Source organism: Diabrotica undecimpunctata, chromosome 1 (assembly GCF_040954645.1).
Source record: "Diabrotica undecimpunctata isolate CICGRU chromosome 1, icDiaUnde3, whole genome shotgun sequence".
Taxonomy (NCBI): Eukaryota; Metazoa; Arthropoda; class Insecta; order Coleoptera; family Chrysomelidae; genus Diabrotica; species Diabrotica undecimpunctata.
The window spans coordinates 136,756,073-136,782,362 of record NC_092803.1 but is presented as its reverse complement, the minus strand read 5'-3'; the positions used below and the strand labels follow the sequence as shown (position 1 = coordinate 136,782,362).

Sequence of the window (26,290 nt, the reverse complement as noted above, 5' to 3'; positions counted from 1 at the left end):
AATTGCAGGACATACGTTCAGAGATAAAAAGGAGTGAGGACATAAGAAGAAAATGAACAAATCGGGTATAAACAAGTGGATATTGAAAAGAAAAAAAACTGGAATAATCACATAAGTAGAAAAGAAGTAACCAGAGTTGTCAAAATAGCGAAATGACCAAACGGTAGAAGTATCGGCCAACCGCACAAAACATGTAGTCACAATCATCCACAGAGATATTAATTCGCCAATGAACAAACAGGATTGCTTATAGAGAGAAGATCGTTTCGATATATTCGAGAAAAATCGATTGTAAGATTTTTTTTGTATGCCATGTACCCGAAACTACAAAAGAAAAAACCAAAAATTTAATTTCAACAAGCCCTGTTCCTTCTGCGCTCCGCGAAAATATTGTAAATAGTTGGTAGAATCGACCTGCTGAAAAAACAACAAAGATCCTAATATATTGAGCCTATAATATGAAACTATTGAATTTAATCAAAGGTCGTAAGAAGTCTTTGGAATACATTCATTAAAATAATACAAGAAAAATACCATAAAAATTAAAAATATTTTTTAAACCCTTCACTAATCATTGTTTTAAAATATCGCGGCACTCCAGAAATTTAAAGAGAAAGGAATTTCAAAAATATCTAACATCGTAATCAAGGTGCAGTAGCAATTACGAAAGAGAAAATTAAGAATGTGCCATTATTGTTTGAAGAAAATAATCCAAGAGATTCGCAAAGAAAATTTTATCACTTCGTAGCATTTGAATCAACTTTGAGGCTGTGAAGCGGTACACTATAAAATTAATAACTTTGTAAATAAGAAAAGCAATGGAAAAGTATATCAATAATAATTTATTATCTATGAGGTAATTTTAAGTACCCAGTTAAATCTTTTTATCTTTCTTACCAATCGTATTTTTGGTATCTAGTATTTGTACCACTTCCCTAGATACTTGGGAATCAAAAGGGTGTTAAATAAATCGACAATGTTAATTATACATACTATATATTTTGAAATATTTAATATAAATTAAACAATACCAATTAGAATTTGTGATCTATGACTGTGATTTTCATACTATTTTTTTAATTTACGTCCTAAACGTGTGGCTTAGTAATTGAGAGTTTATAATCGATTACTTTTATGTATAAATAACTATGCTAAAACACAACATTAAAGAAATAGATGCCTTTCATACACACATGACACAACAGGAATTGACGCACACATTTGCAGCTCTCGTAGAGTACTGTAACCTAACCCTCTTATCTATGAGTACTGTTCGCGTCATAAAAACTAGTACAACTCTTATAACCTAAAATCGTGTTTTTCATGTTGTGTAAGTTGATCTTGCCACATATGTCATTTTAATTTCTAGGGCAACGTTGCCAGTTCAACGAAAATATTGTATCAAATCAGCTAAAAGGACAGACACATTATAAACAGTAGATGCATTCCAGTGTTCCTTGTGCCAATACCCTACGTTTAAAGATCCTTTAAACATTTTGGGTATTAACTCAATCCTCTCTCTGGTTATTAAATTTATTAGATACGGTTTTTTGTTGTTAATAATAATAATAATACCTATATAAAAACTTTAAACATTTTTGAACGTTCTTTTTTTATTTAGATTTAATGCAATTCCGTTATCTGTGATGGTAACAACGAATTGATTCACGAACCATTGTGTCACGTCTGAACACAGGTTTACATTGGAAACATAGGTGTACCAGTTTTATATGACGGGAACTGTACTTAAAAAAATAACATAACTTGCTAATACAATTTCGATATATGCAGATTTCGTCAAAATATTTCAGTTATCTGTATACGTCAATCAGAATTATACCTAGTGCGTCATAATGTCAAAATATCCTGGAAATCTATGTTTTAAATAGGGAACCCAGCATATTTATTCCATTTTATATAATCTATTAAATTACATTGTCTTTTGTTTTTATGTTGTTCAGTTTAAAGTTGTCATAACAAAAGAATAAAATTATGTTTATGTCTAACAACACCTGGAGAATGCCGAAAGACCAAAAATTACAGACCAAAACCGCACTTAATCTTAGATGGTGCAGGAAAAAATAAAAGGGCTGTATGAATGGTACACCCGGTATATTTCTGATTTACGTAAATTATAATTGAAAACTTTTTACTCCATCTATCAAAAATCGTAGTATAACAAATTATATTACTTTTTGTACACATTTTATACAAAATTCATTCGTTTTTACATTTTTATATTTTATTGAATATTATTAGGACTATTTCTTTGACGGTAATGATTTAAAACACTCAGTACATAAAATTCATTTCCTAACATTATCAGGAACATAATTGTCTTTCCCTGGTATACCAGAACCACTAGAGTCGTCCAACCAAGGATACTGATTTGGGCAATCGTTGCAGGTTTCAAGGTAGCGAGTGTCCGTAATGTTCAGCTCTGGTCGCTTGAAGGCCAGCGCGCACTTGTTGGGAATTTTGCATGGTTTGGGCGGTAAATTTTCTCTTTTTTTGCAATCCCACGGTTCGTAGCTTTTTAGTTGGTTAATTGGCTTTGGGTCCGTCATCCATGTTAGTGCTTGGGTATTTGTTACAAACCACACATCAGGTCTAAAAAAAACAATTAAATAAAAAAAAGTCTGATTTAACCTAGAATAAAAGTGGATAGTATTGTTAAGTAGAAAACTAGGATACTTTATTTTTAGGGACTAATGCAAATGTTAAATATATAGCTGTTACAGCTTCGTTAAAGCAGTGCTGTGAATGTCTTTTATAAACCTATCGTGGCTGATGTGATCTTAAATTGGAAATTTTCCCAGAATAAATCAGCTATTCATTGTTCAGTAAAAATTTTGTCCCGCTAGTTCAGATTATTTTTATCCATAATTGCCAACAGTATTTCACTTGGTATACCAGAACCACTAGAGTCGTCCAACCAAGGATACTGATTTGGGCAATCGTTGCAGGTTTCAAGGTAGCGAGTGTCCGTAATGTTCAGCTCTGGTCGCTTGAAGGCCAGCGCGCACTTGTTGGGAATTTTGCATGGTTTGGGCGGTAAATTTTCTCTTTTTTTGCAATCCCATGGTTCGTAGCTTTTTAGTTGGTTAATTGGCTTTGGGTCCGTCATCCATGTTAGTGCTTGGGTATTTGTTACAAACCACACATCAGGTCTAAAAAAAATTAAATAAAAAGAAAAAGTCTGATTTAACCTAGAGTAAAAGTGGATAGTATTGTTAAGTAGAAAACTAGGATACTTTATTTTTAGGGACTAATGCAAATGTTAAATATATAGCTGTTACAGCTTCGTTAAAGCAGTGCTGTGAATGTCTTTTATAAACCTATCGTCGATGATGTGATCTTAAATTGGAAATTTTACAAGAATAAATCAGCTATTCATTGTTCAGTAAAAATGTTGTCCCGCAAGTTCGGATTATTTTTATCCATAACTGCCAACAGTATTTGACAAGTTGAAGGTTTTCTAGATGACAAAATTAATGTTGTATAGCTTTCTTGCCCTATTTTACGTCTTATTGTGCAGAACATATCTTCTATTGCACTAATAACTTTTTAAAGTCGTTTAACAGCATCATACGATTTTTTTGCAAAATTGTTAGTCGAATCGGGATTTGGATAAAAAATTATTGTATTGTAACATCTGAGGAAGGTTGTTTCTAACTAAACTAGATTTCAATACTTATGCGCTAGCGGAAAAGAGTATTTTTAGTGATAGAAATAAACGGAAGATTTGTTTCACAAATTAGGATAGCGATCTTACTACCATTTAGAGCGTACTAAGTCATGTAATTAATTCCAATTCCAAGGACCACCCATTAACTTGGGAAATAAAAGCACAAACCTTAAACGGTACGTAATTTAATGATAAACTTTGTTACTACAACTAAGTTAAGATCTAGCCAAAGTTTTATTATCTAAACCGCCGATCACTGTCGAATTTACACGAGTCCGCAAAACACCACACGAGAGCACCGTTATAGTTTAAATATGTTATTAATAAAATTGTCAAATGAACCAAGGATGTTTTCTTCAATATTAATATATTTGATTAATATTAAGCGATTGTGAAACATGTAGGCTTTACACTATAACCTATATAACAATAACAAGGTATACTCAATACGCGAGAGTATAAAACACTTAAACCAGAAATGCGTCGACCCCTTTGATCCAATACTAAACTGACACTGACTACGTGACTACTTTGAAATTATCATTACCTCACCTATCACGGGTCAGGGAAAATTTCTTCGAAATTTTTATTAGGTAGCTAAAACCCCCTTTTGAATGATTACTAACCAGAGATTTTCTAGGTACCAGTTTTCAATGGTTAAAAACAGCTTTTGAATGCTTTTTACCAGCGATTTCTTTAGAGTTCGATCAAAAAAAGTAACCTCGGTAGATCTTATGAAATTAGAAATTGTTACCAGTGGCGTAGCAACACTTGGATAAATTTCTGTAAGAAATTTATCCATAATGGAAGGGGAATCAAATTAGTGAAAGGGCGAATATATTCTCCATCAGCAAATTAAACAAGGACAATTCTAACTTTTCCATCTTTACTGCCAATTGATTATATCACTCTTGTTAGGGGCCACCGTAACAGAGGTTCACTTGTGATTAGAACTAGATCATTTACTTTCATATCTGTGGTGGAAATAAGCCATTTTGGGCGATGTTGTAGGTTATTTAAATAGTCAACAGACCAACGTCTCCAAACGTTTCCAAAACGATTGCTGTATTTTCGAAATTTGTTTCCAGATAAAAAGTTGTCTGATTGTCTGTTAATAGGCGTATTTGTAACATCAATCTCAGGAAATGCGGTTAAGAGAGTACCGATTAAGAAATGCCGAGGAGTTATTGGTTGTACATCATTAGGGTCATTAGACAATCCATTAAGCGGTCGAGAATTTAAAATAGCCTCTATTTGGGTTAAAATGGTATATAACGCCTCGAAAGTCAATACCGAATTACTCATTAAGCGTACTAAATGAAACTTCACTCCACTCCAATGAGGTGATCGGGGAGAAATAAACTTTCACTGAATCTCAGTTTGAGCTAAATAAGCTCTAAAAAAGTAAAGTTCGTGTAACCTTCTGGCTAAGGTCTAGTGTTAGGGTTTTCAGGTCGCGCAAGCGCCCCTAACACGACTTAACGACTACTTTCGTAGCCGGGACCGAGGGCTTTACGTGCCCTCCGAAGCACGGTGGCAGCTCAGTTAAATTAGTAATTGAAAATTTTGTCGGTGCCGGGGTTCGAACCCGGGCCCTCCAGCTTGTCAAATTCGGAATCTGATTTGAAGAAATTACTTAATTTCTTAAGTTGAGTATTGGCACCAACAAAGTTGGTACCGTTGTCGCTATATATAGTGTGATATACATTGTCATTTGGCATTTGTTGTTAATATCTTAGTAATATTAATAAAAACTACGGAATATTTTTTGTTTCGTGTCGCGCTCCGAATCTGTAAGTCTGAACTCTTCAGTACTCCTCTCCAGTGGGGAAATTCTTATCACCAAAACTGTGCATCCTATGGATTTATAGGAGAATAAGACATTATCTGTAGATTGAACAATGCAGATACACGCATAAATACCAAAGCAAACACACATGCACAATGCTCAATCGACAAATTAGACAGCTGCAGCATACCTAGCTCATGATTTAACGGTAAAATTTGTGCTGCTTCCCAATCCCGATGTTTAGCATCACCCTGCCCATGGGATAAAAAAGTGAAGTTCATGTTACCTTCTTCATAAGTTCTAGTGTTAGGATATTTCAGGGGGACAGATGTTGTATCAGTGATGCCTTAGAAAGGGCCAACTCTGGGGAATTATTACTTTCGCACAGTATCAATGCACTACCAATGCTAATAGCATTTCGACTCAACTCGTGGGCATAAAATGGACACGGAGATAACAGAAAAAAAAGATGGTTCAAAACGGAACTTAGAAATAAGTGACTGCCATATGACTAATGTAGAATAGATGGATTTCAGGGAAGAGAGAAAACTGAAGCATTTTTGGGTCGATATTGGATAAAATAACTTGTATTATAAGTAAAGTAGTTTTTTTTAGTCTTGAAGTGACTACCAATAAAATAAAAAGTTTTATTTTGCGTTTTAAGTAATCTATGACATTATCTAATGATATTTTTTGGTGTAAAATTGTTTTAAATAACAAATAATGCAATACATATTTAAATATATAGGTAGATATAAATATGAACGCTTTTAACAGTGCAATGCTATTACTATGAGGTTCCTCTCTCTGACTGGAACTCGACGGAGTTTTAATTCACCGTTATTCACCAAGAAAAATACAGCTATTACTCTTTGAACTTTAATATCTACGACTCTAATGCATTGACATTGTGGTAGGTCTCGATGCGTCGGGTAACATAACCCTAGTCAGCAATTACGTTTTACTACATTTCTCTTTCCTTTGAAACGCGGTATGCTTTGTATTTCATTCAACCGGGTTAGTTTACAAATAGTTTATATAACATTATAACGCGTGAGTGTGTCATGTTTGAAACTTAATATAAAATTACGAATTATGTTATTAGTTACTAATTCATTTAAGGATTTTGTTTCCCTGACGCTACAATACTTTAAAATATCATTATCATCATTAGTAGTAGGACAACCCTTTGCAGATCTTTGCCTCTTTTAAGATCTTCTTCCATTCCGATCTATTATGGGCTTTACACTACCAGTTGAAGATTTTTAAGGTTTTTAGGTCTTGTTCTACCGACTTTATATATCTAATCCTGGGTCTTCCTTTTGGTCTCTTGCCCGTTGGTACCTATCTTATGATTTTATTGGGACCTAGATCTTCCCGCATGCGTTCGAGGTAACCCATGACCCATTCAGAGCAGCTTTCCAATTTTTATAAACGTGGTGATGTCTGGTTCATTAGAATGCCATACTAGCTTCTAGGCGCTTTTTGCCAGTCAGTAAATATCTTAATATTTTAATTTCAGGAATCTTAAGTTAAAATATTTCCAATTATTAATGAAACACTCTGTATATTTGTATAATATATACGGTGTTAGTAAATAAGTACAACAAACTTCAACGAGTGATTCCGCATGAAAAAATAATAATAATTTGCTATATTAACATATATCCGAAAATGCTTTTTACATACATAGATACCAACTGGGTGTTGAAATTTTTCTTAGAAACTAATAATTTATTTATTGTTCTGTATTGTTCCGATTAAGATATGCAACTAAAATTTGATCTGATTTGATTTGATGAATTTGATTCAAAATTTCTTTTTCTTTTTACCGTCTCACACATTCAATATACGGCATCTGAATCTCAATAAACACAAATATGAGATCTGAATGACTTTTATTTGATAGGGAAACATTAAAATGTCATTCCGATACCATATTCGTGTTTATTAAGATTCAGATGCCGTATTTTGAATGTGGACTGCACGTTTTCAAATTCATGATTTTGAAAAATTTAATAACAACCGATATTATAAAGCGCTATAAGTCAGAAGCAATTGATTTCTGAGTCTTAGGCCATGGAAAACTTCTGATCAGCATAACCAAAGAAACCTCTATGCAAATTGTCAATCAATTTAATTGAAACCACTTTTAGATAAGAAAAGTTCTAAGGTCCTTTGTCCATTGATGAACGTAAGTCTCCTTTAATTGCTCTCTATCTTAAGAATTTCGTATTTAGTTTATGTCTATAAATTACAAATTGTCATTACAAATCATCTTGTTGGAGAACACCCACTATTTCTAAAGGCATCTTCTTTGGATCTACACACAATAATTATCTTGATCTACTGATTAATATCCGTTGAGTACTTATTCTCAAGGCATGCTCCGCCCAATTTCACTTTAGGTTAGTTATTGTTTCCACAGCACAGCACAGCACTGCATAATTCGGTTTTTCTTCAGATTTTTTCGTTTGGTATCAGGTCTCTTAGACAAACGCCCATGATCATTCCATTGCATACTATGTCGTTCTTATCCTATTGACTGTCGTACTTCTTATCAGAACCAAGTTTCTACAGAATATGTCAGGAAAAGCAAGTTACATTAATTATTAAAAGCTTTCCTTAAGACATATGGGAAGTTCTGATTTTAGTGTCTCGCAGGTTACCAAAGACAACCCTTGTCAGACCTCTCCCTTGGTAAAATTCGCATATTTGATTATCTCTACTAATACGTATTTCCTACACGTCGATATTTTCATTAAAAACCAAGTTCTATATAAAGAATATACATATATTATACATATGAAATGTTTATTATTATTTACATATTTAGTATACATAATGTTCAAGAAGCTTTCCGTTCAGTTTCAAGAATTTTTTGTAACGTTCACGAAGGTTCCCAATCATATCTGTAAACGAAGGCGGCTGAATGGCACGAAAAAAGTCTTGAATTTTAGTCCGCAATTCCAGAATGTCAGATGGTGGATCGGTACGAAAGACAGCCTCCTTCGGCATTTCCCATATGTATAACTTAACAGATATAACTGCAACGTTCAAGGTCACTTCATCGATAAAGGGAGGAGCCAATAATCATTTGTATCCAAACACCCGAAGCGTAAACGTCCATATACTTAACATTGAACATAAATTTTAGTGCGTTTCCTACGTTGTCAGATAACTTCGTAATTCGTGAAATAGTTATTGTTTGTTGAATTTTCATGTTAAAAACTAAGAGGTTATAAGAGAATCTATTATTATAAGCTTATTTCCACAACCGTTGGAAACAATTTATTTTAACTAAATATCGCAATTCTCAATATGAAACAAATTTAGCTTTCTAATTTAATAGACTTCCATTCATTCAGTTCATTTTAATGATTATGACATAACTTCAGCAAATGACATATTTTATCAATTACCTACAACATTTTAACTTTGATATTAGTGCTCTAATAATAAGTATAATTATAAACTCATTACAGTAATTATGGAGTATTAATATTACAGTTCAATACCTCTAAAATAATATTCGATTAGGCAACACCGCATCAACCAACGTCTGTCGTGTCTGGTCGTGTCAAATCGTCACCGTTGCAGTTAAATCTGTTTAGCTATACGCATCATGAGGCATTAGGTCTAGTGAGTACAATGGGTATGAAAATCACTGCCACGCGAAATGAGGCGAACCCCAAAATGATTCCGCAGCATTCGAAGAGACTCTCTGGCCATGTGACAGGTTGCCCCGTTCTCCTGACATCATTGTTAATGAAGTGATAGATTTCTGGCACGACAAAATTGTTGAAGATCATGTAGAAATGGCGTGGTAATCTGTTCTCTGGTTAACAATGAACGGCGTTCCATCGTTTACTTCAATTCAATATGGGCCCAATGATTTGTTTAAATGAATATGGCTTTCATCAAAAAACCAAATATTCGATAAGAACGACTTGTTCTTATAATCCATAGCCAACACATGTGCGTAGTATTTGACTCTTACACGGTTATAAGCTGCACTCAGACGCTATCCGGTCTGTATTTTGTATGCAAACCTACCAATGTTCTTGAACATTCGATTGTATGCAAACCTACCAATGTTCTTGAACATTCGACGGAGTGATCGATCACTGATATTCAATTTTAATGATGTTCTTCCGAGGCTTCGTTTCGGCGATTGCAGCACTTGATTCGTATTGGGTCTGACTGTCACTGGGCGACCCACGTGATCTTTACGTTTACAAAGCACATTTCCCGTATTACGAAACTTCTTATCAACTGCTAACATAACGTTACTCGGAGACTGTATCATAAACTTAAGCCTAATGCGCCGGCAACTGATATTAAGATTGAACCGTTTTCGCGACCTTTTCAGTATAACCGAAAATAGTACTCCACGACAAAAACTTTTTCTGCAACACTGAGAACCATTCTTAAGCACCATTAACACGATATTAACATTCGTTATAAAGACATTCGGAAACCACTCAGTACGTTTCGGCGTATGACACATACAAATTTGACGCATAGGCAGTTCAGTACTGTTTATATCGCCGCATACCATATCTACAAAGTATAAAGAACAACAATAATTAAAAAAAACTGTTTTACTTACAAGGTTTGTACCCAATTTAAAAACTTGTGCAAGCCCTGCTCCAGTTCTTTAATGGAGAACCAGTTGGTATGGAACGGCATCATATAAGGAGCCCTATTTTGATCGTAGTATCTTAAGAAATCTTCTTGCAACCACTCAAATACATCGTCGGCATCGTGATTGTGAAGTACGCATTGATCTAGATATGGACAGTGTCCCCCTTCAAAGCCTTCTACGTAGTGAGTGTTTAGGGGAACCTCCCAAACACCTAAAAATAAATGTTTAAGTATTAGAATAGACAATGAAAAATATTCTAGTATGCTTTTAGCACAAAAGCTATAGAATAAGCTACAAAAGGCTAAAAAAGCTACAAAAAATCAGAACGAGTTTTCCATTCGTTCTGCTGTTTTCTTTGGATTCTCTTAGCAAAAAAGTAACCATTATTACATTATATGTCATCATAATTATTAGTTCGACAATCTTTTGTGAATCTTGGCTTATTCTGGGATTTACGTGCAATCTGATCAGTACTTTGCTTTGTTTTGCCAGTTAATAATTATTAAGGCTTTCAGATATTTTTCTATTAGTGCTATATATCTGAGTTTGTGTCTTTCTGTTGACTTTTTTCCATTGATTTTTGTCTTATTATTTTCTTTGGTATTCAATTTTCCTGCAACCGTTTAACATTGCCCATCCAACGTAAATATTCAATCTTTATAAATATCATGATCTTAGGCTGTTGATATTTTCATATCGTTTATACTTCTGGCTATGTCCTATAATAATCAGATCTATAGACCCTGAAGACTGAAGGCTTGATAGGCAATTTCTCTTTAGACTTTTCTATCCAGCGTTTTCCAACGCATTATACAGCATCTATGTATTTTCTCCTACGTAGCCCTTTTTGCCTTTTTTTTAATTGGTATCTGTTCAAATTTTTCTTACTTGCTATTCTTTTACGTACCCCAGCCACCTTATTCTTTGAGCTTTAATTTACGATACTATTAATGGATTATCGTACAATTCCATTATATCTTTATTGGTTCTTCTTGCCCATATGTTTTCAATTCTCTTTCTTCCTTATATTTTTTGTAAAATTTTTCTGCGCCATACTTCTAGATGTATTACTGATTTATTTAGTGTCCATAATTCACACCCATAAACCTTAACTGGCCTAGTTCTATAATATTTCTTGATAACGTGATAACTCTTCTTTCTTTATTCGTGTCATTATAACCAGATTATTAGCACATACTAAATAAGATTTTATAATCTGCGTCTAAAAGAAATATTCCTAGGTAATTGTTACTTATTGTGGGGTTGCCTTTTTTAGATATTGGTGTTATTACAACTTCAGACTATCTTTCGGGCATTTTTCTTATTTCCAGATTTTTACTACGAGCTCATAAATTTGACCTAGCAGTCTAGGGGCCCATTCTTCAATTCGTTCATTTATTATTCGATTATCACCTCCACTTTTATTATTATCTAATATTGTTCACCTTTATTTCGCGAAGAAGCGAAGCGAAGATGATCCTGTAGCGCTTGTTTTGTATGGACACTACAGCCATACAATAAGTCGACCAACTCAAAGAAAGACCGAGGAATTAGAACAATTTATGGAAAGCGTAAAAGGAACATCAGAAAAAAATAGAGATACCCATAATCAAGATTTTAAGACCTGAAGTGGTTGTTTTCATGATGTAGTGGAACAGGAAATGGAACATCAGAAAATATAGATCTGGATAATACGAAAAGAAGACAAGATTCAAGGTGAAGGACAATGTGATCGTCAGCACGCCATACAAGAACAAACTCGAAATAAGCATAAAAGAGAAGGAAATGAAGGAGACATTACAAAAGAACAAAAGATTGAAAAAAAGTACGAGTCGGGGTTTTTATAATTTCTCACGACCCGTATACGTAAATATTACAAGCACGCACCATTTCAGCAAGATTTGAATTTGACCAGATTTCGTGGTGTATAACACACACACTATTTTTTTACGACGCCGAGAAGCACAGAAACCAGAAATATACAGAATTTGCTTTCCACACACAGAAAATTAAATAATTGGTAAGTGGCTGTTTCTCTTTTTCTTACTTCTAATAATTTTGAAGAAGTGCTAATTGCTCGTAATTATATTTAGAATTATTTCGTTTTTTTCAATTTATTTTATAAACCAGCTAATTTAATATTCCCTACTTTATCAATATATATATATATATATATATATATATATATATATATATATATATATATATATATATATATATATATATATATATATATATATATTATAGAACGTGATACAGCATTTGAAAGCTGTTATGACACTAAGTAGGTTCCTATATTTCTGCGTGTTTAAGTTGCGCCGTTTCAAAATGGCGTCCGTTGAAGTTTGAAAATTATCTTATATTGACTCTCAACAAAAAATAACTCTTTATTATTTCTAGGAACACCATTAGTGACACAAGAACTAAATAATGTATCACGCGCCATATATTTTCATTAAAAAATGTGGATAACGTTATAGTTTAGACAGATGTGAATAAAGAAACAAACTAAAAATAAATTTACTTGTCTAAGCGTTTTTCATAAAAGTCAAGGACTATCATATTTTTACAGTAGAGCAATTGAAAATTAAACGATTTCCATTTTAAAATGACGCGATAATCACATAAAAATGTAGAAACATACTAAGCGATAAATGAAATTTCAAATAATATATTACTTGAAATATAATCTCCTTTAAAATAATTTACAAAATGGATCCTGTCCGCCATTTTTACCCACTTTACATGGCTTTAAGTCGTTAAATGTTAAATATAAAAATTATTTAAATAAATTTCTAAAATTTCTTTCTTAAAACTGTAAAGGACATATATTTTACCTGGGAATGTTTTAGTAGGACATGTACCAGATTTGCACTCGTGGGGTATTTTGTAATCCAATGTATATGGCCATACTGGTACAGGAAGCGCAGGTACTCCTATAGAACTGTCATAAATGTATCCAAATTCTTCTAAAACCTAAAAAAATTACAATTACAGTACTATTCATTTAATTTTTTTGAAGTCCTATTTAAAATCAAATAAAATATACGAAACATTTGTATCTTACATTATTTAAATGAAGTCCAAAAAAAATCGGCGTGACTTTATCAACGGTAAAAAGATCATAATATATCATCAATTCAGGAAAACTGGATCAATGAGAGATCGTAATGCACTGACAGTCCTTCAACATATTGTTTAACACCGAATCGTTTGAGCAAATCTTGCTGAAAGTTCAGGACTCGTAATACCACATGGTTGTCAAGGACTGACCATTTCTAATAGTTTTCTAAATGACATTATTTTTTAAGATTTTCAATTTTTTAGGTTTGTCGAGTAAGTTAAAAATTCAAGTATAATTATTAAGTTTATTTAATATATTTTGACATACGTGACAGAAACACGACCTAACACAGAGAGGACAAAAAGGATATTAGAAACAACAGAGATGAAAACACTTAGAAAAATTGTAAAATTTTTTTATAATTAGATTAGTAACTAATTATTATATATTTACTTTAAGATTAATTTTAAAAACCCTTTGCAATTAACGCAGCTACGCCAATGGCCGTATCCAAAAATCTTCCTTTTGCGCCTTGTCGAAACTAATAACGATGTTTTAAACGTATACCTAGAATCCCATATTTTATATAGGTATTATTATAATCTGTTTGGTTCGAGAGGTACCGATATAGTCTTTTATGAGAAGGTAACGGTACTTTAGATTTTGTATCTTTATAGACCTAATTCTTCGATGTCTTTCAGCTTTTTTATTTTTTAAAAGAAGTACCGAAACATGCAAATTACTTGATGGCTGCTTTGTTAGAAATTTGAGAGCAATCGTCATTTTTTTGGGAACAAAGAACATTTAGGCCTCTTTTTGTATAGCGCTAGGAAGAGAGTAATAAAATTTGTTAAACTTCTTACAAATAGCTTTACTTTAAAGAGAATCTTTTCCTCAATATCGTACAGTTATTTTGCTTTTTGCTTCCTTTTTAAAAAATACCTGTATGTTTATATGTTTCCGCCGAAAATAAAAATAAGTCGGTTCTTGTTAAGAGGGAGTTCTTTAAGTGGGGATGATCCTGTTCTAGGAGATAATTTGTCCAATTTGAGAAAAAGAGGATCACTTTTCGTTGGGTAGTCTAAGAGATTAGACTGACATTTGGTTGCGTCGTCTAAGAGTTAGGACGTATTTATCTCTCTGGGAATTTATATGGGAAGTGTATATATACACTTCTATTGTATCTTAAGTAGTTTGATCTACCACCCGAGTAGATCAAATATACATTATAAATTAACTTCAGTGTTTGATACTAAAGTTGAGTACAGTTTAAATTTAGTGCGATTTAAGAAGCAACATCATCTAGTGTTACTGTAAGTGATCTTACTATTAATATTAGCTCCAATTATTTCTCCAACTTTCATATATTTTCATTAACAAATATTAATTACAAACATTCATTATTTAAATAAAAGCTGTGCGAGTAACTTCTTGTGAACCAAGTGTGGGTTGGTCCTTATTTTAATTTTTTGTAAAACCGATTTTTATAATCTTGTCTCTGTGCATCTGCAACTTTATTGTACATTAATTTAGTATTATTTTGTACTTGCTATAAATTATTACTTTTAAAGCCATTTATCTCGAGATAAGCCTAAAACATTAAGGAGAGATATTTATGTGATCTACTCTTTTGGTTGTATTTCTTGTTTTTGGAATTTACCCATCTGGTGATTTAGTTATTGAATATATTTTGGTTTGTTTATCTACTGAATTTTATTTATAAGTATTTACTAATAAGTTTCCTGATAACAGAGTATCTATGAATATTTGCTAATAAAAATATTTAACTATCACGATAAGTTCGATCAGGAGAAAGATCAGGCTGTATATGTTTGTAGGTAAATAGGTGGACGAATTCCACCGAACATATTATGTATTATTTATGTAGTGTGTTGACTACCTTAATTTAATAATTAACTGTTAATATCTAAGATACTACAAGAAGAATATACCAAGGTTGGCCTAGATATTAACCTCGCGAAAACAGAATACCTATCAGTGAAGAAGACATAGATGATCTACAAATTGACGACAACGTAACAATCAAAGGAAAGGATAAATTCAAATACTTGGAGTTTATAATCACGAAAAAGGCAACAACAGAGGAAGCAATTAAGCAAAGGTTAGGACAAATAAGAATAGCAATCCGACAATCTAACTCAGTGTGGTGGGATAGACACCTAAATATGAAGACAAAAACACAGATTTATAAAACATTAGTGCGAAGTATGACATATGGGGCTGAAAATTGGATTATTAAAAAGAAAAACAGCAGTAAGATAGTAGCAACAGAGATGGAATGCCTGCGAAGATGCTGCAGAGTAACAAGAATGGATAGGAGAATTAATGACGATATAAAGCAAAAGACATCAATAGAAACAGACATACTAACATATATAGAACAAACAAGACTAAAGTCTTATGGACATGTAAGAAGAACTAGCGACCGCAGATGAATAAAAAAGGATAACCGAATGGAGTCCCATAGGAAGGAGGAAAAGAGGACAACCCCGAAGATCCTGGAGGAACGAAGTAGACGACGCCATGAGTAAGAGAGGCCTAAACGATAGAGAATGTGACAACAGAGAGGATGGAAATGGTTGAGCGAGGGAAGGCAGTGAATACTGTATAATCCCTGAATATATATATATATATATATATATATATATATATATATATATATATATATATATATATTAATATCTTTACTTGTATTTGGTTCCAGAAATTAATTATCTCTCCTTATCTCTTTCCGTTTCTAAGGTTTCTTAATTTTCCCCTTGTAACCCCAAACAGTTAAATGGCGCCCTTTTTCTTATCTACTCTCATCTTTTGAAATTTTACCTATCTCTCTTGTTGTCTACTTCTCTGTCTTTTCTAATCTATCTCATCTTGTCTTTTCTTTATTATTTCTTCTGTTGGGTCCATTCCCGGTTCCAAAAGCTAGTTTCGAACCCCCGACTCGCTCTCCACCAGCACCAACCATCTAGCTGCCGTTCGCAGTGTCTCCATTGGTGACCTTTCTAGCACCATCCAAACAAGGTTTCCGAGGTTACAAAATTAATAGTAAAACACAATGGGAGAGAGATAGAAGTAAATATATACGACGTGAAGAACACGTCGCGCAAGGTGAAGGTGACGCAAGGTGAAGAACATTGAGGACTCGGTAAGAAATAAAAGAGTAGAATGGAACGATCATAAAAGCCGAATGGCAACAAAAATAGAGTGGTAAAGACGACAAGAGACGGTTCCCCAATAGGAAGACGATCAAAAGGAAGACCACGAAAACGATGGAACGACAACTTACTGGAGGCATATTGAAAAATAGACAGAGTTATATCTACATAAAAAGAAGAAGAAGCAGAAGAGAAGATAAATATATTTAAGTGATCAGGCCTGTATTTTTAGATTGACACATTCCATGTCCAAAAACAATTGCATGTACAAGAGATCAATATTTAAGACAGATTTAGAGTCGGGACATTCCTGTACTAGACTAGAAAATGATGCTGATCATGCATAAAATTGACATATATCGATTTTAAAATATTCTAAGCCGGATTCCGACATCCTATTCTATCTACACGATATCTACACTGTCCTCTTTTAAGTTGCATACTTCAGAATAGAAGTGTTTCATGGTTGGTTCTTTTTTCTATATTTCCTAAGTTTCCAGATTTTTGATAGATGCTCATCTGTCGAAGGGCAGCCGCATCTAAGGTCAGAATAGCCATGATGATTGCCGACCTCAGCCGCGGAGATGGCACGTAAAGTAGATATTGCATCTCTTGGGTACTTTATATATTACTATTTAAATGGGAATAAGCCACGATTAAAGGTTAAAGTACGTTTATTGACGTTTCAATTTCCACTTCGGAAATCGTTTTTAAAATATATAATAATAATTATATATTGCTAATGAATTTTTTTTTTAGGTGGATATGATCAAATTAAATTTATAGATTAATATACTAGAAATGTATCAGTAATAGTTAGAAATTTAGATCACATCTGCCATCAGCATAGTATCATATTTTTGCTTTGTTTCCCACTTTAAACTAACTGCAATTATTTGATAGATTTTTAAAAATGATGATATTAAATTATATTTTTTGAAAATGATGATATTTGCTTTAAAATTCTTGTTTATTGATATTTTTATTACTCACTTTGTATTGTGTGTTTCTTCCTGGTTTTAAGAAAGGTGCTCTCATTCCCACAACTTCACTTTTTGAAATGTTTGCAAGATGCTTGAGTATATCTCTCATGCCCACCATTTCACCGACCCATTCCTCGAATCCTTTGTTTTCCAATCCACTCTGAAGCCTAAAATGGAAAAATATATTTTTATTACACCTTAGTTGTTATCTCAGTAACATAAATTGCATAGAAAGTAAAACGGATCAGTAGAATGATCATTCTACGAGTTAGTACGTATTGTAAATGGCACATAAAAAAGTTTTAGATACACTGGATTGTTTATAACCGTAATACTGAGTGAATAATGGAAATAAAAATAAAAAAACTTACGATATTGTCTCCGTGGCTACCTCATGTCCTTCGCTGGCTAATTCTTGTATCATGTGGTAGTTACTGTATTCGTGAGATATAAAGAAAGTACCTCTTATATCACAACCATTTGGATTTTGTCGTTTGTGATTAAGGACTTTTCTGTAATGATCATAGTTGTTTAGGTTAACTGCTCCATCAAATGTCAAGAGAATCATCTGTGGCGTCTAAAAATTAAATTCTATTATTAATTCTAATTGGTATTACTGTAATTAATAAAGAAAATATTAAAATTATCGTAAAAATATTTAGCTTCATTCAGCCTTATTTTATATCTTTTCCCAAGAATGTTACCTGTACTCACTTATGGAACGAAAACATTAACACTTACAAAAAAGGTAGTGAATAAGATTCGCGTATCTCATAGGGCTGTGGAGCGCTAGATGTCGGGTGTCACTCTGAGAGACCGCATCCCAAATGAAGAAATACGTCGTAGAACAAAAACAACAAATGCCATCGAAAAAGTCTACTACTACTACTTGTCGGTTTATAACGTTCTCCGCCGTTTTCCGACTTCCAATCTCCACTTAGACCGGTTGTTCCATAGATCTTCTTCTATGGCCCTCTCTCTCAGTTCTTTATTTATTCCTTCGCTCCAACTTTTTCTCGGTCTACCTCGTTTTCTCTTTCCTTCTGGTTGCCACTTTAGTATTTCTTTTGGCATTCGTTGTTCGTCCATTCTTTGTAAGTGTCCGAACCAGATAAGTTGTTTTGTTGTTAGGTCATCTGTGATTGTTCGTTTGATTCCCATTATTTCTCTAATGCGTTCGTTGGTAATCCTTTCTCTTCTAGATCTTCCTGCGGCTCTTCTCCAAAAATCCATTTCCGTCGCTTTCAGCGTTGACAGTGTTCTTTCTTTCAGTGGCCATACCTCACAGCTGTATAAAGTGATACTTTTTACTATAGTCTCATATATTTTCTTTTTATTTTCTTTGCTGATGGATTGGTCCCATAAAATGGTGTTTAACATTGTGATGGCTTTTCTCCCTGACGTATTTCTCTCTCTTATGGCTTTGTCTAATGTTCCATCTTGTGAAATAGTGATACCTAGGTATTTGTAGTCACAGCAGTGCTTTATCGTAGTGTTATCGTCTAATATGAGATCTTTTTGTTCTGCTCCAATGCACAGGTATTCGGTTTTCTTTTTATTTACTTCTAGACCCCATATATCATACTCTTCAATTAATTTTCGTGCCATATAGTTTAAATCGTCATAATCTTGAGCCATTATTACTTGATCGTCTGCAAAGTTAAGCGTATATACCATAGTATTGGTGAGCGGTATCCCCATTGTCCTGAATTTTTGTTTCCATCTTTTTAAAGCACTTTCGAGGTATATTTTAAATAAAGTGGGAGACAAGCAACATCCTTGCTTTAATCCTTTTGATGTTATAAATCCTGTTGTTATTTGTGTCCCCGCTTTTATCTTTATTATTGGTTGGTTGTATAGCACTTTGACGGCTTTTATTAATTCTATATTAATATTCGTGCTTTCCATTGATTGCCACAGCTTCTTCAGTGGAACGCTGTCGTAGGCTTTCCGTAGGTCGACGAACAACATATGAATCTCTTGATTCCTTGCCATCTTTTTTTCTATTATCTGGGTTAAGGAGAAAATGTGGTCAATAGTGGATCGACCCGTACGAAATCCTGCTTGTTCTTCTGCTTCATAATACAAGTATTCTCTCTCGATTCGGTTCTTTAACACCTTTCCATATATTCGAATCATAGATCCGGTTACAGCTATTCCTCGGTAATTTTCACAATTATTTTTATCACCCTTTTTATGTATAGTGCTAAGGTGTGATATCTTCCATTCCGTAGGGATTTCGCTTGTGTTTATGCATTCTTGAAAAAGTTGTCGAAGACATTCGTACAATTTGTTCGTTCCATACTTAAACAATTCTCCGGGTATATCTCCTGATCCGGGTGCTTTGTTCCTCTTCAGCTGTTTACATACATTTTTAATTATTTTTTTTAAAAATTAAAAACAAAGACGACATAAGCTTCGAAAAAGTCGCATCGCTAAAATGGAATTGGGTAGAACACGACACCAGATTATCAGACAACCGATGGAAAAAACGTATTCTCGAGTGCAAACCAAGACAAAAAGCACAACAGAGCAGAGGACGCCCACCAACCAGATGAAGTGACGACCTGAAGCGTCTTAGCAGTACCTACCTGGATGGAACCCGCAAAAGACAGAGACAGATGGAAAGAACTGAGGGAGACTTATGTCCAGCAGTGAACGCATACAGGTTAATAATGATGCAAGAACGAGAATATAACGCATCATTTTGTATAATCCTGAAATATCTTTCACTTATAACTATAAAAATTAACAATGGGTACAATGCTGGGAATGGGTCAAAAGAACCGAGTTCCAAATCAAGTGATTAGACTGTTAAGACTATTTTGCCTCTAAAATGGAATTAAACCGGTTATGTTGGTAGAACAATTACATACAGAGAATGGCTGGAGACTGAATAAAAAGGACACGAGTATGATACAAAACATACTTGAAACAATAGAAATAAACAAAAGTATGAGAGTACTCAGCAAACAATTATCATATCGAAAGCAGAAAATATAGGAAGTGCAAGCTGCAACTGAAATAAGAAAAATCTACAAGTTATACAAATCAGTCGTTCCCAGTCGGAACGCCGACATCCAGATTTATATAAAATGACTTTTACTTACATCTTCTGGATCTAAACCACCCGGAATCAATGTTCCATCCTTAGAACAGAAGCAATATGGTAAAACGCACTTTTCTGGATCACATTTTGTTGCTAAATCTGTAGGTTCTTCTGTAACTGGTGCAGGTGCTAGAATTAAACGGTGATGATATTAACAACAAAACTAATAATAAAAATGCTACATATATATATATATATATATATATATATATATATATATATATATATATATATATATATTTATATATATATATATAGTGGTGAATCGTCAAACGGGCCTAAGAAATGGGAAATTCTAAATTGTTGAATTCCTGCTTCCCTAGTTATTTTACACCAAAACTCATAGGAAACTACTTGCAGAGGACTGAAATCTGTATTAATAACAAATTCTACGAATTAAACCTACTCCAAAGTTTTGCAAAAATGTAATACATTTTTCAGGCCACCCCTAATAAAAGTCAGGCTAAACGTAGTGCAAGAATGTGTCTGACGTGTTGCGTTTGGTCATATTGATGTTTATGATATTTAACAATATTTGAATTGCCAAAATTTTTATTTTGTGTTATTGTTTAAAATAAAATTGGTTAGAGAACAATTAAGAAAGTAACAATAATAAAAATGATTTATTCAGGCAATAGTGCGTGAAGTGTCAGTTCTTTATTTAGCGTAGGATAGACCAATTCAAAGGATTTTACAAAATTTTGAAAATACTGGGACCGTAGACAGACAGACAGTTTTTAAAAACATTTTGTTTAGTGATGAATGTACATTTACATTAAATAATGAACCAACTGTTCAAAATTATAGGATTTGGTCGACAAGAGTGCTCGAGGATATTATTGAAAGCCATACCCAATATCGTCGAAAAATAAATGTCTGGTTAGGAATATTTAGATACAATATTATTGGACCATTTTTCTACGAGAAAAGTTTAAATTTAAAAAAAAGTTTTTATACTTGATACAAGAAGAGATTTTACCGAGACTTGCAGAAATAGCCCCAGAAGAAGAAATTTGGTTTCAAATGGATAGATGCTTTGCCCACAATAACTAGAAGATTAAGAAATTCCTTAAAATCAGCTTTAACACTTGTTTGATTGGACCTAACTGTAACGTTAAGTGGCCTCCGACATGGGAGATATAGCTCCAAACGATTATTTTATTTGAGAGCATCTAAAATCAAAATTCTATTCTGACCACAAATTTACAGATATTGAAGCATAAAAATGCGAATCATTGAAGAGTTTGCAAAAATAACGCCACGCGTTCTGGCTAATGTTAAACGAAAATTTTACAATCGATTGGGATCACAAACCATACATACTCTATGGTCTATGGGAGTATGTATGGTCTGTGATTGGGATACTGTTTAGTACAAAGTGGCGGATTATTTGAACATTTGTTATAATTTTATGTTTAGAAATTATCATAAATTATTTTTATGAATAAACATCATAGTAAAACTATATTGAAATTCTTTGAATTGTTGTATAACCTGGAATTGGAGTGAATTGTATTCGACTATCTTAGAATAAATAAAGATCTAGCAGTGCTCACACTATTGCTGAATATAATATTATTGCGATTTTTTGTCAACTTAGTACATTTGATTAAGTTTATTGATTTAAAAGTTGTTCAAAATTAAATTTCCTATCGAAATGTCACCTTTTAAAGTAAAAAATAATTATTTTTTTAACAAAAAAATATATTCAAAAAACGAAGCAAAAAAACGGACACTACGTTTGGCCTGACTTTTAGGGGTGGCCTAAAAAATGTATTATATTTTTGCAAAATTTTGGAGTACGTTTAATTCATAGAACAATTTAAAATTTGTTTTTGATACAGATTTCAGTCCTCCAGTACAAATAGTTTAATATGACTTTTGATGTAAAATAATTATAGTTGTGGTAATCTGAAAACTGCAAATAACATACATAATTAGTGCGAAAAGAACAGTATGATGTTGTTCTACTAACAGAGAGAGACCGAATATAGTATAAAATTAGTACTGACATACCAGCTTGTTTTTACAAACACTCAAAATACAAAAATTAATAAATTAAACAAAATTTGTTTGATTTATTAATGTTTGTATTTTGAGATTGATTTCCGAAATGGAGATTGAAACGTCAATAAACTTATTTTAAACTTCAATTGTGGCTTATTCTCATTAAAATAGCAATTACTTTAAAATGCTACAAGGAAATAGCTTCAGATCAAAATGAGCGACAAAAGCATAATCACAAACGGAGAAAAGCTTAGCCACCTAGAGTTTGCAGATGATATTGTGCTAATGGCTGATAAGATACATAAGGTTAAAGAACTTTTAAATCAGCTCTAATTTTCGTCGCTAGAAGGAGGATTAAAAATAAATATATCTAAAACCCAGTTGATTATAAATCTTGTAGTCAGCGAAGACATATGCGTAGGAAGATCCATTCCGCTTCTTCTTTTAGTGCCGACTCCACTAATGAAGTATGGCTATAACCATTGCAAATTCGTCTCATATCTTTTGATTTTCTTAAAAGCGTCTATATGTTTAACCTGGTCCAGTCACGAATGTTTTTCAGCCAGGATATTTGTCGTCTACCAGGACCCATTTTTCCTTTAATTTCACCATTCATAATTAGCTGCAACAACTCGTACTTCTCATTTCTAAGTATGTACCCCAAATATGCTGTCTTCCTCCTTTTAATGGCGGTCAAAAGTTCACTTTCCCTTCTCATTCAATATAATTAGTCCATACTCGTTTTATTTTGATTGGGTTATTATTAGGTTTATTGTTTTTGTCAATTAATCGGTTAAGTGTGTTTGTTCGTGATTTTCTAGATAATTCTCTGACTTTTGTACGTAAATTACTTTGTAAATTATAATGATAATATTGTTTCTGCAATTCCTCTATTTCAATGAAGGTTTCGATCATTTAATTTTGATTAGCCTCTTTTATTTTATTCCTTATCAATTTATGTTTTTCTCTGTATTTATCTGTCCTATATATTCTTTGTTTTATGATTTCCAGTATTTCTTGAGTCATCCAAGGCTTTCGGCTTTCTTATTTCTTTTGTAGAATTTTGTTCTGTGTCTTTATAACAGAATCTATGACTTTGCTCCACATAATGTTCACATTCTCAGTATTCTTTATTCTAATGTTTCTGATTCTAATGTAATTTCTAATGTTAATCTTTTCATTTCTTGATTTATACAAGTATCTTTTTTACCTTCATTTTCATTTTTGAGACAAGGAGGTTATGGTTTGATGGGACATCTGCTCCAGGGTCAATCTTAACGCTTAAGAGAAAAGCCTTTTTCCAGACCTCCAGCTACGACGAACGGAACTGGACAGGTCACGTGGTCCTAATGACAGATAAAAGATAAACAAAGCGGATACTGGAATAGAGACTAAGAGATGATGCCTGCCAAGGCAGAGGTTGTTGCCATAGGAATTGGATGCAGGAGACGGAAGATCAAACCAGATGAACCATTATGAGGGAGATCTTTGTCCAGCAGTGGACAAGTGAAGTTAAAGCCTTTGCAGCTTCAACTTCACGCTGGGAAGTTCTCCGAAAATATGTGTCACTGAAATTGAAACCTGAAAGCAAGAGAAGATGGTCTGCAAGATTAGATACGGTCGAAGCTGTGAATAAACATTACGGTAAAGTTGTGCAGTCTCTAGAGGATCCTAAAACTATGAGTGGAATTTTTTGCATGCTTTTTGAAAAAGATCAGTCATGTTAATGAATTTATACAAAAGAAAGATCTGACAGTAAATTTGGCTACCCGGAACCTTCAAGGTCCCAAACGTTCCTGAAGTCTTGCAGAGAGTTTGCTCCATCTGAGGCCATTACTGGGGGGTACATTTTTAACTAACATGAAAGATCTTAGTTCTCAGAAAAATATAAAGAAAAAAATGCCCGATAGCGATAGAGCTCTGACCAGTGCTGAGAAGTGTAAACTAGCCATATTAGAGGTTATTGACCGGATTATTACGGAAGTTAGTGACAGGTTTAAGGCTTTAGACAACATAAACTGCAAGTTTGAATTTTTCAATTGAATTCAAATTGAATAAATACAAATAAAAGAGGGAGTTAATATAGAGAAACAGAAGAACAAAAATAATAAAATGGATAAAAAATATATTGTAAAACTGCAGATTTTACCATTTCCTGCAAGATGTGGCAATGACAATAATTAAATCATTCATGTTTATTTTAAAGACTGCACTTGATAAAACTTATGATAAAAATATCTAGGGGAATCTAATATAGAAAACCCATATCTACGAAAGTTAATGATTAGGTATAATAAAGATTACTCCTAAACAAAATAATTTTTTAATATACTAAAACTATTTGTTTTAATTAAGTACATATATGTAAATATCATCATAACTTACTTGATGCTAGCGGTCCACACCTTGCTTCATTCTTAAAAGTACAAAATTTAGCAATGTCATCAAAATATAGACCTGAAGGACATCTGTTTACATATGGATATCCATCGACGCACTAAAAAAAATTAACAATCATTACAAAATAGCTTTACCGGTATTACTAATATAATTAGTAGGTATAATTATAATTATAATTATATATATATATATATATATATATATATATATATATATATATATATATATATATATATATATAAATAAAGTTTTATTTTGAGGTTGCAGTCATTAATAGGGCAGGAAAGTGAAACTCTTTGTTCTTTATCAAGCTTTATAATTTCAAAAAATTTAAATATTCATATTTGGCGCCACTTTGTACGTAACCATAATAACAATCAAGAGCTAGTTATCAACAACAAAAATATAATAAACAGAAACGAGTGTCTTTCTGACATAAATCAAACATCAACATAATCAATGTCATAATGAATTTGTACAAAATTAAATAAAATTAAAATATTGTACTTACATAACTATATAATTTTAATAAGTTGAGTTTTAATGTTTTGTAAATTTGAAAATTTAATGGATTAACCTCATGTTGTAAGTTTTTATACTAGTTTTATACAATGCTATTTAATTCTAATTTCATTGTATTTACTGATACCATATTTTAGCATATCCTGAAGAAGCAAATCAATTTTGCGAAAGCTTGATAAAGAACAAAGAGTTTCACTTTCCTGCCTTATTAATGACTGCAACCTCAAAATAAAAAAAACTTTATTTTACATAACGTGACAGTCAATAATACCTAACTACTTTATATATTAATATATTGATATATATATATATATATATATATATATATATATATATATATATATATATATCAATCATAACATCATAACAATATATATATATATATATATATATATATATATATATATATATTATATTATAATGATATATTATTATAATTATATATAGTGTACAAATTATAAAATTTTATTTAGTTATCTTTTTTCTTTATAGTTTTATTTCAATATTCACTGTACAACTGTTAAAGAGCAGAACTGAAACAATGTTATACACAGAAAGTTAAGTATTTACTATATTGCATAATAAAAATAAAATTATGTGTGGTTTAAACAATACACTGTGCAAACTTGTAACATGATCCTCGGGCGGTTTATGTTATTCCACATTATCAAAATATACTTTTTCTTTCTATATTGTGAGGATTGCTTGTTAAGAAACAACAGGAAATTCTTCTTTAGCCATTTTGTGTGCCCTCCTGAACATAGGCCTTTCTTCATGCTGCCCTGTCCTGTACTATTTGAAACCATCTATTTCCTGCATACTTTTTGGTATTCTCAGCCACCCCTTCTGGGGTCTTCCAACGCTACGTTTTGTCTGTCTTGTTGCCAATGTGCCAGTTTAGTAA

At 32.6% G+C, this 26,290-nt stretch overlaps 1 protein-coding gene across 2 annotated transcripts in view; it reads right to left on the bottom strand.

The window, feature by feature from the left end:
• Window positions 1–979: 979 nt before the first annotated feature.
• The window catches only part of Cda4 (chitin deacetylase Cda4), a 75,662-nt gene continuing 50,351 nt past the window's right edge, over window positions 980–26,290 (bottom strand). The window contains exons 3-9 of one of the 2 annotated variants that reach the window (XM_072519959.1): window positions 24,850–24,961; window positions 20,459–20,586; window positions 17,720–17,925; window positions 17,359–17,515; window positions 12,963–13,101; window positions 10,090–10,336; window positions 980–2,610 (exon numbers count right to left, since the gene is read on the bottom strand). In XM_072519959.1, the coding sequence (XP_072376060.1) occupies window positions 2,307–2,610; window positions 10,090–10,336; window positions 12,963–13,101; window positions 17,359–17,515; window positions 17,720–17,925; window positions 20,459–20,586; window positions 24,850–24,961 (1,293 nt within the window). In that variant the 3' untranslated portion in view covers window positions 980–2,306. Of the gene's footprint in view, window positions 2,611–2,845; window positions 3,171–10,089; window positions 10,337–12,962; window positions 13,102–17,358; window positions 17,516–17,719; window positions 17,926–20,458; window positions 20,587–24,849; window positions 24,962–26,290 lie in introns of those variants that run through there. The other variant, XM_072519955.1, reaches the window with a different exon arrangement.